The 14746-nt window shown below is 36.4% G+C and overlaps 1 protein-coding gene across 1 annotated transcript in view; it reads left to right on the top strand.

The window, feature by feature from the left end:
- Window positions 1-14311, top strand: part of LOC306850224 (kelch-like protein 29) — a 122055-nt gene extending 107744 nt beyond the window's left edge. Inside the window, exons 13-14 of the mRNA XM_079385733.1 lie at window positions 8496-8640; window positions 11254-14311. Coding sequence (XP_079241859.1) covers window positions 8496-8640; window positions 11254-11437 — 329 coding nt within the window. The 3' untranslated portion in view covers window positions 11438-14311. The remainder of the gene's footprint in view (window positions 1-8495; window positions 8641-11253) is intronic.
- The last annotated feature ends 435 nt before the right edge of the window (window positions 14312-14746 follow it).

The following is a 14746-nucleotide window of genomic DNA, read 5'->3' as shown; positions in this document are numbered from 1 at the left end:
GGCCAATTAGATTTCACTGTCAGCATCTTAAATTGTCTTAAAGTGAGTTTAATCAAATATAAGATCTTAAAGAGTTATCTAAATGTTATTAGAAAAGTCTTAATAATCATTTTAATCTGTCTTAAATATGAACATGGAAAAACAGAAATCATGAAACGTGTGTGTGAATTTTTTTTTTGTTTATTGTTATTTATTTATTTTGTAGTATTTTTTGAAGTAAATAAAACAAAGGAGTTGGAGTATGTTTAACAAGAGAATAATATTTCAGTCTTCAAACATTGAAACTGCAAAATTTCACGTTTAATTCAATGTGGTATACTTGCTATTTCTACGTTGTGAAATGTACTAATTATTTCTGATACTACACGATTTTTTTCAATAATTGAATTAAATATGAGCATCGCATGTTCAAAGTCGAAACGCGCCGCTGTATTGCATTCTTCAGGCAGGCTCACTGGTTCAGAGCAGTTTGCAGTCAGCTAATATCATGCATTTATGCAAAATGATTGCTTATTGATCTGCTTTGGATGAATTATGGTGTTTCTATTGTAATATGTTGGCTGATATTTGATCTCCCTCATGTTTTTGAGTGAGCAGCTACAATGGTACTGTAAAACAAAGAGATTTCAAAATAAGAGTCCCTCTGTGTTTTGGTTTTGTTTATATTGAAAAGCATAGGAAAGACAAAATATTGTTTAAAGCATAGCTAGTTACAGCTGTTTATTGCTGTTCTTTAAACACATTTTTGTATCTGCAAACACTAATATAAATCAGCAGGGTTTGCAAAGCTGATGCATCAGATAGTTCATGAATAATCAAGGCTCTTTTAAAGCGAATCAGTTCATAGCGGTCTTGGTGAAGCCTGTGGGCGTTTATTTTCTAGTCATGCATGAACAGCTTGTATCTGCTTGAATGGGGTTAGTCTGAAATCTCTAAAAGAGTATTTTTGGTTCAGCTAATGGCCGTGTGTGTTCTTTAGCAAAGCAGCCCGGCAAGTCCTTTGACGGCGACAGTGTTTTACAGCAACAAACTGACCAGAAGTCGTTTGTTTTTAACGAGATTTCCAGCATCCTCCAGCGGTTGTCAGTGTGAATGGAGCTGCACTGTATACTGTCTCTGCAAACATGAAGTGTGCGGATAATGAAAAGTCAAACTTAACTAGTAACTAGTTTCTTGTGTTATGCATTTCTTCAACAGTTTCCCAGCTATTGTCTTCTCTGCCTCATTTTTGGCTGATCTGCCACCTGACAGACAATCGTTCACACTTACAGACGACTCATATTCTTTACACTTCTGAGTCACACATAATGCTTCTCCTCTAGAATTCATCATGAGGAGCATCTATGTCCATTTTTAGATGTTAATGGTTTGTCAGGGTCCCGGCAGGTTCTTAAAAGGGTTTAAATTCTGTTTTATCCATTTTGAATGTCATTTCAATGGCATAACAAAAGACTTCATTATGATTTTAAGAGCTATTGTTAAACTTCAAAAGGATGTGATTTCATTAAATAAATGTAAGCGCTGCATAGCACTATACTGTGCATTTCAGAGCACTTTACAGTCAGTGAGTACAGTGAATTTATGCCAAATGGATAGCTGTTTACCTATTGTTGATGAATTTAGACAGTGCTTACTTTGTAGTGTTTATATTGTAGTCTATAGTAGATGGTTGAAAAAAATCACATGCCTCATTTTTTTTAAATGAGCAGCTTGGAGTAGTACAGCGAAAGCTTTTCAATATAAGAGTCCGGTGAATATAGGACTTTTTAAAGGATTTTATTGTGCTATATTATATTTATGAAATAGTTACAATGCATTTATTACCTGTTAACCTTTTTTCATCATAGACCTGAAGATGAAGTTTCCGACTTAAATTGTCACAAACCTTCAATGCTTTGGAACACAGACTTATATTTAATATATTTTTAAAGAAGACACTTGGCAGAATATTGCTAAAAAAAATGTAAAAAGTTTAAAAATGCACAAAACATTATTTTTAAAATTGAATATGAAATTTAAAATTTTATATGAAAACCAAAGCCGTAAATCTAAACAATATCTCAAAAAATGAGCTTTCAGTAATATTCAGAATAATATAAGTGTCAGTACATATATTTTACTAGGCCTATAGTAACAGCACAATCTGTTAACTTTCTTTAATCTGATTATTTTTGTATCAGCAAACTCCCAATATGGATTAATTAGTATGTATTCATATATTAGTGCATACCATTGTTCTGATAAACAGTATTAAGTCCTCGTTGAATATGTGCCATGGCCTGTTTAATTAAAGTCAAACAATCAGAGATACATGATTTATTTTGAGATTTAGGGTTTGTTCTGTATGGAATAAAGGTATTAGTTTGTGCAGGTTTTAAAGTCTTACATTTGATTTTTACTCTGCTTTGCATCAGGTAAAAGCATACAGAGAAATTCTGTTTAACATTGTCATTATCTAGTTCAGTTTAATGTTTCATGCGGTTCATGAAATGTTCTTACTTTAATGGTATTTTTTTGCCCTTTCTACAATCCACAACAGAAGCTCAGACATTCTGCTCTTGTGTTTCACAAAACTTCTGAGACATCATTATAAAGTTGTCAATGCAACTCCTGTCTTCTGAAGCCATATTATGCTTGGTGTGAGGAACAGACTCAAATTTAAGTTATTTGAGTCATATATTTTGTTGGATGGTAACATTTCTAAAATATATATATATATGTATACATATTCTGTTTAATTAGTCATTGTGTTCACCTGTCGAGCCCTCGTTGTCTGCCCTATATTAGTTCCTGTCCTTTGAGTTTGAGTTTGTCGGTTATTGTTGATGTCTATGTGTTCGTGCAGCCTACTTCTAACATTTCCTTGTATTCTCTCCTTGGAAACACGTTACAGAATAACCGACCAAAAAGAAAAGTATAGCGGCGTGTTTCCCCTCGTTTTGTTTCCCGTTTTTGTCAGTTTTTATTTTGTATTTTGAATGATCCTGCTGTCCTCGTCTTCCTCTTGGAGCAGGGGGACCTCTCTCTCGAGGACCACACTGAGGATTTTGTGTTCCTGGCTAATCACACGCACTACCCGGACAACTGCCTCTGCACATTCCACCGAGCTGGACTTAACAACACCACACGTGAGCAGTTGTCCGGGGATGGTCCTCTGGAGAGCCTCGCCGCCTTCGAGTACTGGTGTCCTGCAAGTCACATCTGACTGTGGACATCGCGGACGATGACACCAGCCCCACTCGGGACCCAGAGCCCAGTCATCTACCATCCCACAGTGCAGAGCTGCCCGAGCCCACCGCAGATGGAGAGCCAGAGCCTGCCGTGGTCGTTGAGCCATTGCCATCAGGAGCGACAGAGCTGACAATCATCCTGGAGCCTGAGCCCCAAGTGTCTGGCCAGGTGTGAGAGCCAACTGCGCAAGCGACGGTGGATGCAGATGTGGAGATCGCGGGGGCTATGGAAAGCCCTGGCCACGGCACCACCGCTGGGAGTGAGCACAATATGGACCTGGGAGACTTAATAGACTTTCACTCTGATACACTCGGAGTTGAGTCTGGAGGATCCCTCGATTCCGCCTTCAGCCTCCGAGGCCCAGACTCCACCTCAGTCCTGCGACCCAGCGGCTCTACCATGGCTTCCAGCTCCCTCGTTCCAGTCCACCAGCTCCACCGGGCTCCCTCGTCCCTCCGGCTCCGCCTTGGGCAGTCGTCCCCCTACCTCCACCTCGGGACTATACTCCTTTGGCTATTTCTTCTTCGTTGTTTCCCTTCCTCAGCACAACACGTTACACACATATATATATATATATATATATATATATATATATATATATATTATAGTCAACTGTAAGGTTGATTGAAATTAAACTTGATGTACAAAGTAACTGAAACTAAAACTAAAATATTTCTTAAAAGACCTATTTATAACAAACAAACACTAGAAATTACTAAAACTTTAACCAATGTAAAAATAAAAAAAATTGTAAAAACAAATGTTAATAAAACCAAACATTAATAAAACTTTTAACATTAATAAACAAAATTAACATTAATACAAAAACAAATATTAATAAAAACTATAACATCACAATGATATTAAAATAATTGTCCATTAAGACTCAGATTGACTTTTCATGTAATAAATCTTAAACATCTTGTATAGACTTTGCTTTAGTTGTTTTATCTATTATTATACTGCAGCCTTGTTTTCACTATGAAAATAGCCTTGGAAACAAACAAACAAGTTGTTATTTTCTGATGATTTTCTCTATTCTTGCTTCTGTCAGTGAGTTTAGAAGACTTTATATAGCTCACAAGTCATATGGACTACTTTTATGGTGTTTTTTTGCTGTTTTCTGGAAGGATGTCACTATGATATTTCGTTCGTAGATCCACATTACTGTATTGGATTGTAATATTTCTGATTTGAGATATTCTTGTTCCATTATTAACCTTAATCAATTTTGTCCAGATTTAGTTTTTGTCAAAAATTTATCTTAAACATCTTATATATTTTTTTGCCATGAAACTAACCATAGAAACAAACAAACAAGGTCTTGTTTTCTCCCATTCTCATTGCTCTCAGTAAGACTTTATATAGCGCATGAGTCACACGGACTACTTTCATGGTGTTTTTTTGCTTTTTTCTTGTTCTTTTCAGAGCTGGAAAGATGTTGTTATGATCTGTGTAAAGATTCTCCTTTTTAGTTCCACAGCAGTAATAACAGCATACAGGTTCAGAGCGACACGAGAGTGAGTAAATAATGATACACTTGTCATTTTTGTGGATTGAACTCTTCCTCCAGCCAGTGTTGATGTTTGCATGGAACCAAGCCAGCCGAACGTGAATAATGTCACATGAGACTCCTTCAGAAGCTTCAGATAGTGAAATGAGAGAGTGAGGTATGAGCGCTTCTGACATCGAACTCCACAGCTGACGGCAGACGTTGTCACACGCGGGGTCAAATACGTATGACTGTGTAGACCATCAGTGTTTAGAGCCGGTGACTCAAAGTTCAGAGCCAGCAGCTGACATCATCTCCAAAGGCCAGCCGCATGTGAGAAGAAACATGATATTTCGATTATTGTGAAGGGCTTGAGCGATCTGGAAAGGTCGACGGAGATGTCAAGTGTTGCAGGTATTCCTGCGCCGGCGGATAATGAACTCTTGAGGGTTTCAGCCGGTAACGTCATCTCAGTCTGGGCGCTTATTGATTTTGATGTTGCTATGAACCGTGAGGCGCTTATTGATTCTGATGTGGCTGTGGACATTGTGGCTCAGGGATCATATGTTTATTACAGCCGTGTTTGTGTAAGAACAAGCAAAGGCTGAAATACAAAGCACCTCAGTCTTCATAGTCTTGTTATTTGACTTCCGAGTCAATCAATAAAGCCATGGAAATGGTCAACAGTAATAAAGGAACTATGCTACACAGTCAGGATGCTGACTGTGTAGCATAATAAAATAGCCATGCAGCGTAATTGCAGCGTAGTGGTTGAAGATGTGGGGAGGCAACAGGAAGGTTGCGGGTTCGAACCCAACAAAGACTGATCACAATTTATGTTTATATTGATTTACAATGATCAAATATTACAGTAAAGACATTTATAATGAAACAAGATTTCTATTTCAAATAAATGCTGTTATACTGAACTTTATTTGTTCAAATAATAAAATTAAAAAATCACAATTTCCAAAGAAATATGAAGCAGCTGTTTTCAACATTGATCATATTAAGAAATGTTTCTTGAGCAAATCAGCATATCAGCATAGACCGGAATAATGATGATGAAAATTCAGCTTGACGTCACAGAAATAAATTACACTTTACAATATATTTAAATTGCAAAAATATTTCACAATATGAATAATTTTACTGTATTTCTGGTCAAATTTGGACTTGGTGAGCAGAAGAGACTCAAATAAATTAAACTCTTACCTACATCAAACGTTTGAACCGTATTTGTATTGAAGTTTTTATAAAACACAGACATTTTAATGGCAATAAATCCCCTAAAAACTGCCTGAAATTCACAATAACTAGTACAATCCTCTTGTGCACTGCAAAAGTAACCTCTTAAAGAGTCTGCTTTTTAAAGTTTCAAAAAACACTGATTGTGTATTTTGTCTCCTTGCACTTGCAGATTTTTAACACTGGCTTTGAACTTTTATAATTCCAAATGTGAAAATGCATGAATGCACTTGATTTAAAGATGCATTCTCTGAATGCACATCTTAAGCATTGTTGCTTCCGAAATAAATACATTGTTTTAAAGGATTTTTAAATATTTTAACCAGAGAATTAGTCAAAATTACTTATGGTGGTGCAATGACACATTGAGCGCTAAAACTAAAAAAAAACGTAAGATCTGCCTTGGAGAAGCTTGATTTGGTCAGTCAGCAGTAAGAGGTTGGTCTCTCCGTTGACAGTCAGTGATCCGCCTAATATTCCCGTTTGCAATTATTCATGGCAAGGAATGGCATTGTCAGCTTTGCCGTCTGTGAAAGACAACACCTTCCTCCTGCTGGCACACTTATTGTGTTTGACAGGCCAGAAAACGCTGTGGGACAGGCTCGCGCTCACGCTGTACTGTATTGTGTTTTGTGTTTAACATGTAAATAAAGCAGCCGTGGAGAAGAGCCGCCCATGGTCATGAAATGCATCGGGGAGATGAAGGTCTTTGGTGTTTTAGCCACATTTGTGGAAGTGTGAAACTTTGTTTAACTGTAAAAGGACCGCCGCTGTGTGTGTGAGATATTCCTTCAAAAGCCCCATTTAGTAGTTGTGCCACATGAGCGAGGACGGCAGATTGACACTTCATTGCCCAGCAGGAGATGGCAGACACACGCGGTATGATAGGGGGCGCTGAAAGTCATCTTCAAACATGTGTGGTCAGGCGGAGAACTGATGCCAAAAGGAGATTCAATCAAGAAACTCTGAAAGTTCAGAAAACAACTCTAGAAAGGTAGAAGTTGAATCTCAAGAAAACATCTCTAGGTCACATTTCAAGACATTAGAGCAGGGGTAGGCAACGTCGGTCCTGGAGTGCCGATGTCCTGCAAAGTTTAGCTCCAACCTTGAAAAAAGAACCCTCACCTGCCTGTAGCCCTAGTAATTCTGAAGACCTTAATTAGCTTGTTCAGGTGTGTTTGATTAGGGTTGGAGCTGAACTCTGCAGGACAGCGCACTCCAGGATTTTATTTTTCATGGACGAGTCAAAACTATTTTATTTGGTGATTGACATACAGTCCACAAACACTGTCTACTGAGCTGCAAATGCACTGAACCCAGGACATTCCTTTAACCAGAATTTATGTATAAATTTATTCATACATTTTTGTGTTTGTTTATTATCACACACATAATGTCACAGTGTAAAGAATTTCATTTTAAGCCAAAGAAAGCCAAATTCACACACACACATACACATATATATATATATATATATATATATATATATATAATGTATGTATATGTATATATATATATATATATTTTTTTTTTTTTTTATATATTCTTTTGCTGTGGGGTGAAATATTACCTGGTTCTTAACAGGTTTTGTGAGATTTACTCTTGGACTGTAGTGATCTCCTTCTATTTATCTTGTGCTTAGAGCACCGCTTAGCATTGATAGATTAAGTCAGATCAAATATTTCCCTTGTTTAGTGATCCGTATTGCCCATTGCACATGGACAGTATGCACGCTTCTATTTTTGACCATTATTTGTAAACCTTTCCTCCTCTTTTCTCTGTTTTTTACATTATCCGTAATATCTGTTCTTCCCGGGAGGTCTCACTCCAAATCTGAAAAGACTCAAGATTTTATTAGCTCAATGTCCTCGCGTCTCTCTTCAGCTGCTGAGGTTGAAGTCACAGCTGCTGGGTTGAATGTGAATTCAATTCAATTATTTGCCACTCATCAATTATTTATGTGTTTTCTCCTGCTTGATTACTCGAATCAAAGAAGTTAACCGCATTCATGCCAACATAATGTGCTGGAACAGGGCTATTGATTTACAATTGAACAGTCGACACAATGACCTCAGCTGTTACTGTTAGACTCGTATTTTGTTGAAATTAATAAGCTGTTGTTTGGCTTTCTCAATAAATAAAACGTAATATGCTTACTGTTTGCGTCTCTGCTGCACAATGGGTTTCGTGATCTTGTTTATTTGATGAGGCGCGATGCCTTTAACAAGACATTCATCTGGAGTCAACATGAAACCAATTGACCTTATTTACTTTAATACGTGTTCCTGGTCTTACTCTGAATGATTCATCCGTGCACATTATTCCTGAGGATAAAAAAAAACATCAAAATCTTTCATCAGCTGCTTCTAGCCACTGCTTGCATGCAAGCTTGTGATCCAAAATGCAGTGTATTCACTTATGGACATGAAACCGATTTTAAAATGGGTAAAAATAGGTTTCCTTTAGACTTTTGACCTTTAAAACCCAAAATTGGTGACTTGTGTTTTATTCTCCCATTGTTCAGATAACAAATACGCCCCTGCTGTGACTCTGAATGGCTATATCTTCATCCTGGGAGGAGCGTATGCCAGAGCCACCACCATCTACGACCCTGAGAAGGGAAACATCAAAGCAGGACCCAACATGAACCACTCCAGACAGTTCTGCAGGTAAGACCATCATACACTCCACCACCTGTCCATGGAGAAATCTGGATGGAGAGCTTTCACAGCTGTCAGAGAGCTAGTTACTCATGGCTACTGAAACTGGTCTTGTGCATTCATGGTTCTTTGAATACAGCTGAAAAGAGCTTTACTGCACAAATATACCCTTGTTAACTGTGCTTCGGTATTACTATTTATCGTACTTCTTGTGTATTAAACTCTTGCAACCTGATGCATTGTGATTTTTAGGTTTTCTCAACTGTTTTCCTAAGTAACACTACTTTTTGTCAATTTGAAGTTGTTCATTCACTTCATGTATATTAATTTTTAATAAATTTAATCAATTTTAGTACTAATGCATTGCCAAGCCTTGCCTAACAACACACACAACTCAGTTTTACATATTTTACAAAACCTTCAGACTTAATGGTATTTAATTATCTGAAGATTGCGTTATCTAGATTATAATTTTGTATTATATAATATATAGTTATATAATACACTTAATATGTAAGGTCAGCTATGCTTACAAATCAAGTATACGTAGACACGTAGTTTTACAAACCTGTATATAAATTGTAGACCTCATCATTAAGTCGAAACACAAAGAATGGTGACAATCAAAAAAGATAAAAAGATAAGATATAAAACACTACAGATATAACAATAATGACAAAACAAAACAAAAAGCAAAACAATTATCCTACAACAGTAACTGCATCAATTATTAATGCTTTAATTCATGCTGGAAACTAAGAAACCCTAAATATTTCAGCAATATTGTTAAATTGTATAGTTCTGTAAAAATACGTATTCTGTATTCACACCACTGTGTTTGACTAACATTTAGGGGATTCTGTTGGTCTATCATGGGGTTTTTATGTAGTTTCACTTAATTTCTTAATAATTATGACTCAAAAGGTCCCATAAACAGGGAAATGTGTAGTTGCTCATTTTAGATTGTATTAGACATGAAATATACCTCAAATCATGTGTCTTCTTGAGGCTACTTCATCTGAATCCAACTCTCATTTTTTTCAGATCAAGCATTTGTCAAGATTAGGCTCTTTTAGAGGCTTTAGTCAGTTTTTATAGCCTCTCTTAATCGTGTGATATATAGTACACCACAGGCTCCGGCTCCAGCTGTCAAAAACGCATTTGTTTTTAGGTTTTAGTGCTTTGACTGAGTTAACTTTGTTGTTATTGTCGTTATTCACTCAGCAACATATTCATTTAAATTTGCTGCAGTCGCTTTCCAATAACCCAAAAAATGCAATTCTCGCCCCATAACTGCTACCATTATGTAATGTTAATGAACAAAATGAGCATTAACAACCATCATCAAATGAATGCAGATGGATCAAGCTGAGAAAAGCACATTGTCAAAGCGATGTGTTCCAGTTTACACAAAGCCTCCCCTGCTCACTCCTAAGACTTTATTCGGTGTCCCCCAGGGTCGTGCTTTGGGCCCGATTTGCTTTCACTGCTGATTGGTATTCGCAGCAGAGGCAGTAATTAGCTCAGCAGCAGATGAAGCACGAATGAGCGCCGAACAATCGCTAGTGCATCACGTCCCCCCAAAACACACACAGGCACCTTTTACGCTTCTGCTGTGTATTTGCGATACAAATATATTTTCCCAAAACGACACGTCAGTTACAGTCACACTCGCATGAGTTTCCGCATTAACATTTTGAAACCTGTCAAGGGCTTGAAATGAATACGGCCCAAAGAGAAGATTAGGAGGTAGATGATTCGTCTCATCCATCAGTTTCACAGTTTTACAATACCAAGACTTTATGTAAGATGGCAAATGGGAACATAATCTTTATCATTACACTTATGTATGTAGTTCAAAATCCAGATTTTTTTTCTCAAATAACAAGGAGTGGGAATCTGAGAGAATTGCATGATTCTGCTGCCAATTCACAACTTAGACACTGCCAGAATATTTTAGTACTTTGTTCTGTCCACATCAGAAACTGAACCAGCGAACAAGGTTTCGCATTAAGACTAGCATGATAGGCCAAGACTTTTACCCCTCAGCTTTAGAAAATATATGTTCTAGCAGTTTTGGGATAGTTTTCTGGTTTTGTTTTAGTTAAAGTTTTAGTAATTTTGTTTTTGTCATTTTTTTATATGTCTGTTATATTTTATTATAAATATATTTTATTCATTAGTTTCAGTTTAGCAACTAGCTGTACTGGTTGAAATCAAATAATGTTAAGGTTTTTTATATTATTTAATTTAATTTCTGTTCATGTTTATTTATTTTTATGGATTTACCACTGTATACGTTTAGATAGGCTGATTTATTATTATTGTTACTGTACTTTATATAACTTTCGTTGTTGTATTTTTTCAACTATTTTATTTATCTTTTGTTATTGTTATCTTTTTATTATATTTTTTAATTATTTTATCATTCTTATTTGTTTTAATTATTATCATTTTCATTTGTCATTTTTTTATTATTATTAATTAATTTGTTTATTTTTTAAATCTGTTTTATTTTTATGTTCTAGGTGGTTCTGATGTATGTTCTTGTTTGTCAGAAAGTGAAAATCAGTATTTAAAAAAAAAAGAAACTAAACCAGTTCTGAATAATGTCTTTTCCAGTGCGGTGGTCCTGGACGGGAAGATCTACGTGACGGGTGGCATCGTGAGCAGCGAGGGTCCAGCGCTGGGAACCATGGAGGCCTTTGACCCCTGTGCGAATGTGTGGACGCTGCAGCAAAGCATGCCCTGCCCGCTCTTCAGACACGGCTGCGTGGTTATTAAGAAGTACATTCAGAGCGGCTGACGCTGACACAGACGAACACGACTCCACCCACCATCTCCTATACACCGGACACCCACCTTCACAACACGGCCAGGATTAGCAGTGCTGATACCGAAGCCTCGCTCGCTTTCTGACACCCACTCGGAATTTAGAAGCTAATCTTTTCTGCCGGACACAAACGGGCTCTAGCCTTAATGCGCTGTGGCCATTCGGATTGAACTTTTTTACACAATTCCTTTTTATCTTCATTTACAGAATTCACTTGGTTTTTGCATTGCCTTTTTAATGTTTGCATAACTTTCTTCTTTTTTTGAGCAATACTGTAAAATCACAGCGTCTGGTTTCAGTAATCCATGTGATGGTTCACTCAGTCGTATCGCTATTTCATCATCTCTGTTTGAAAGCACTTTTTAATAACGTAGGGGAGACAAAGTTGTCGAACAAGCACTGAAACCTCATGTGACTGCTTCCATAAGCTCCGCCTTCCTTAGTTACTGTTGCTCTCTCAGACAAGCACGTCCCTGTAGATTTCAGTGCAATTGTTAGTAAAATGAGCTTGTGAATTGGTAAAATGGATTGGATGTTATTCGTACGTGGGCTGGAATGAAGCGTGACATTGCAGAGGATCTTTTATCTGCCATTTTGGATCTGAAAAATTAACGCAGTAACGTGATTAAAAATGGCAGAGACTGTGAACAGAGGCTGCCAAATGCTTCTCGCAGTCACTGAAAAGAGAAAAGCAATCACAGCTGATCACATTAGTGTAAGTGAACACAGTTAGTTACTACCACAGGTCATCTGAATTAATATGCACAGAAAATGACATGCACTGCAAAAAAATATATATATTCTTAGCAAGTATTTTGCCTTGTTTTGCAGTACAAACATCTAAATATTTTAATTCGAGAAAATGACAAGTCTTGTTTTCTGAAAAATGTATCAAAATTAAAACAAGAAAAATTATCTGTCAGTGCATGAGTCAGAAAAATAAACTCAATTAAAGGGGAAAACAAGATTATTTTGCTGACCTCACTGGCAGATATTCTTTCTTGTTTAAATCAAAAACTCACTAAATTGAATACCCTTTTTTTCATAAAACAAGTCTTAACATTTTGAATCTAATGTAAATTTTAAGTAGATGTTTGCACTAGAAAATAAGAAAACATTCTAATAACTAAATTATGTATTTATTTAATAAATAAATCTTGTTTTCCAGTTAAAATATCAAAAAATCTTTGAAACCAAATAGATTTACTAGAGAAGCAACACTGCATCAGTTATTAGCACTTGTTTTTAGAGGTTGCATCTTTAATGCGAGTGTATTTTGTTTTAATGCGCTGCATATTTTTTCACTTGTTTTAAGTATAAACTAGTTAAAAACAAATGGAAAAATCTACCAGTGAAGACAGACAGAGTACTTATATATTAAAGATAGAATCTATGAAAACCAGATCTTATGCAATACCTTATGCAGCGTTGCTTCTCGAGTAGATTTATCTTGTACAGGATTTTACATATTTTTAGCTGTGACTTTTAAACAAGTCAAAAATACTGATGAAAAACTTAAGCTATTTTTGGCAATTCTGGCTGACATCTTACATGTTAATTTGGGAATGAGGGCGACAGTTGAATTTATTACACAAGGTTTATTTAAAGATTTGAAAAATGCATTTAAAATTATTCAGACACGCAGATCCTCTATAGACTTACATTAGAAAGGAGCAAGAGCTTGTGTGATAATATGGTACACGGCAACAGTTGCCAAGGTAGGACTGGCGAGGGGTCAGTTATAATCAGGCCTGGACTTGAAATCAAAATTGATCCGGTTTATTTTTTATAGTGAATGATTCACTGTTGCATGTTATTCTAGAGAAGCAACAAAACTGGCTTTGTATCTTTCATCAAACTGGAATAACTTATCAAACTTGGTGATGTTATCTTGTTTTTCAATTAAAACATTTAAATAAATTTTCATAAGATATTAGAACTTGTTTTCAGAGATTAAGTTTAGTTTCCTTCCCCCGTTGAAAAGCAGTTTTATCTTGTTTTAAGCAAAATTCCAACTTCATTTTGTGAAGTTTATGCTTAAAACAAGAAAAAAACTAAATCTAAAGGCAACCGATAAAGAAAATGAAACTTAATGCAAAATATATTCACTGCAAACAAGTCCTCTCCTTCAACCACCTGTCTCTATTGTTTACCGTCCCATCAATTTGTGACGGATAAATTCAAGCATAAGTTGACTTTAAAAACTGTGATGCAGATTTTGTCTGAGCCTGATTATAACTCACATCTGCACAAGTTTAACTTGACATCTGGTATAGGTTTATTATAAGATATGAATCAAACACAGAAGAGTATAATTATGTGAGATGTGTGAAGACCTGCCTTTTACAGGAATTGATGGCATTTAAGTCTCTGCACTTTCTTACTCCATCCACCATAAGTCCTTTAATCAGAGGCGTCTTGAACCGGAAGCTGAAGGTGGGCTTGAGCGCCTCAAACTGGACTGAAATGACATTTATAGCTTGAATTTCTTTTCTTTTCTTTGGACCGTTTTATTCTTTTCTTGCACGCTGTCAAAGCACAAAACATCTGAGACTCAGAGAGAGAACAGGAAGTGTTTGCCTTCATTTCCTCTGCATTGCCAAACCGCCAAACAGTGAAGACAGCAGGACACGCTGTCCGACAGGGAGGACAATTCTCTGTACACGAAAGTAACTAAAGTTTATTTTAGGACCTTTACATGTCAACAGACTGTTTCTAGACAAAATGTATATATAGTATGTTGAAGAAATGTTATGTACAAAACACAAGCTGTTATTGTTTGAATTAATGATCATGTTTCGTCATTAATTAGAACAATAATATGTATGCAAAATACAATGTACATTCGTAATGAAAGAATTACTGGTCTCTTTTTTATTTTAACTATTAAGTGTTGGGAATCAAAGTGAGCTGTTAAGTACGATTTCATCTGCTTGATGATAAAACAGTTGAAAATCACACAGATGCATGTTGAGTAAGGCCATGTCTAGAGACCAGAATATCACTGGACTCATTTCAGGTGATACATATCTAGAATCCACTCCAAACACCTTAGCAACACCCTGGCGACACATAACATAAGCCACCAGCATGGTGGCAGTGCGTTTTGCATGACTAAACAGCGCTCTGGCATTGTTCAAGAAATGAAACTTGTAGAATTGAATAAGGCCATATTTATAAACCAAAACATCATAGTGGACTATTTTCAAGCTGTAAACCAAATAGCAACACCTTGGCAACTATTTACAACTCCCGGCATAGTGTCAGTGAGTTCTGAATGGG

This window comes from Barbus barbus, assembly GCF_936440315.1.
Source record: "Barbus barbus genome assembly, chromosome: 30".
NCBI classification, from domain to species: domain Eukaryota; kingdom Metazoa; phylum Chordata; class Actinopteri; order Cypriniformes; family Cyprinidae; genus Barbus; species Barbus barbus.
The sequence above is the reverse complement of the archived record's forward strand: the minus strand, read 5'-3'. Positions and strand labels throughout refer to the sequence as shown.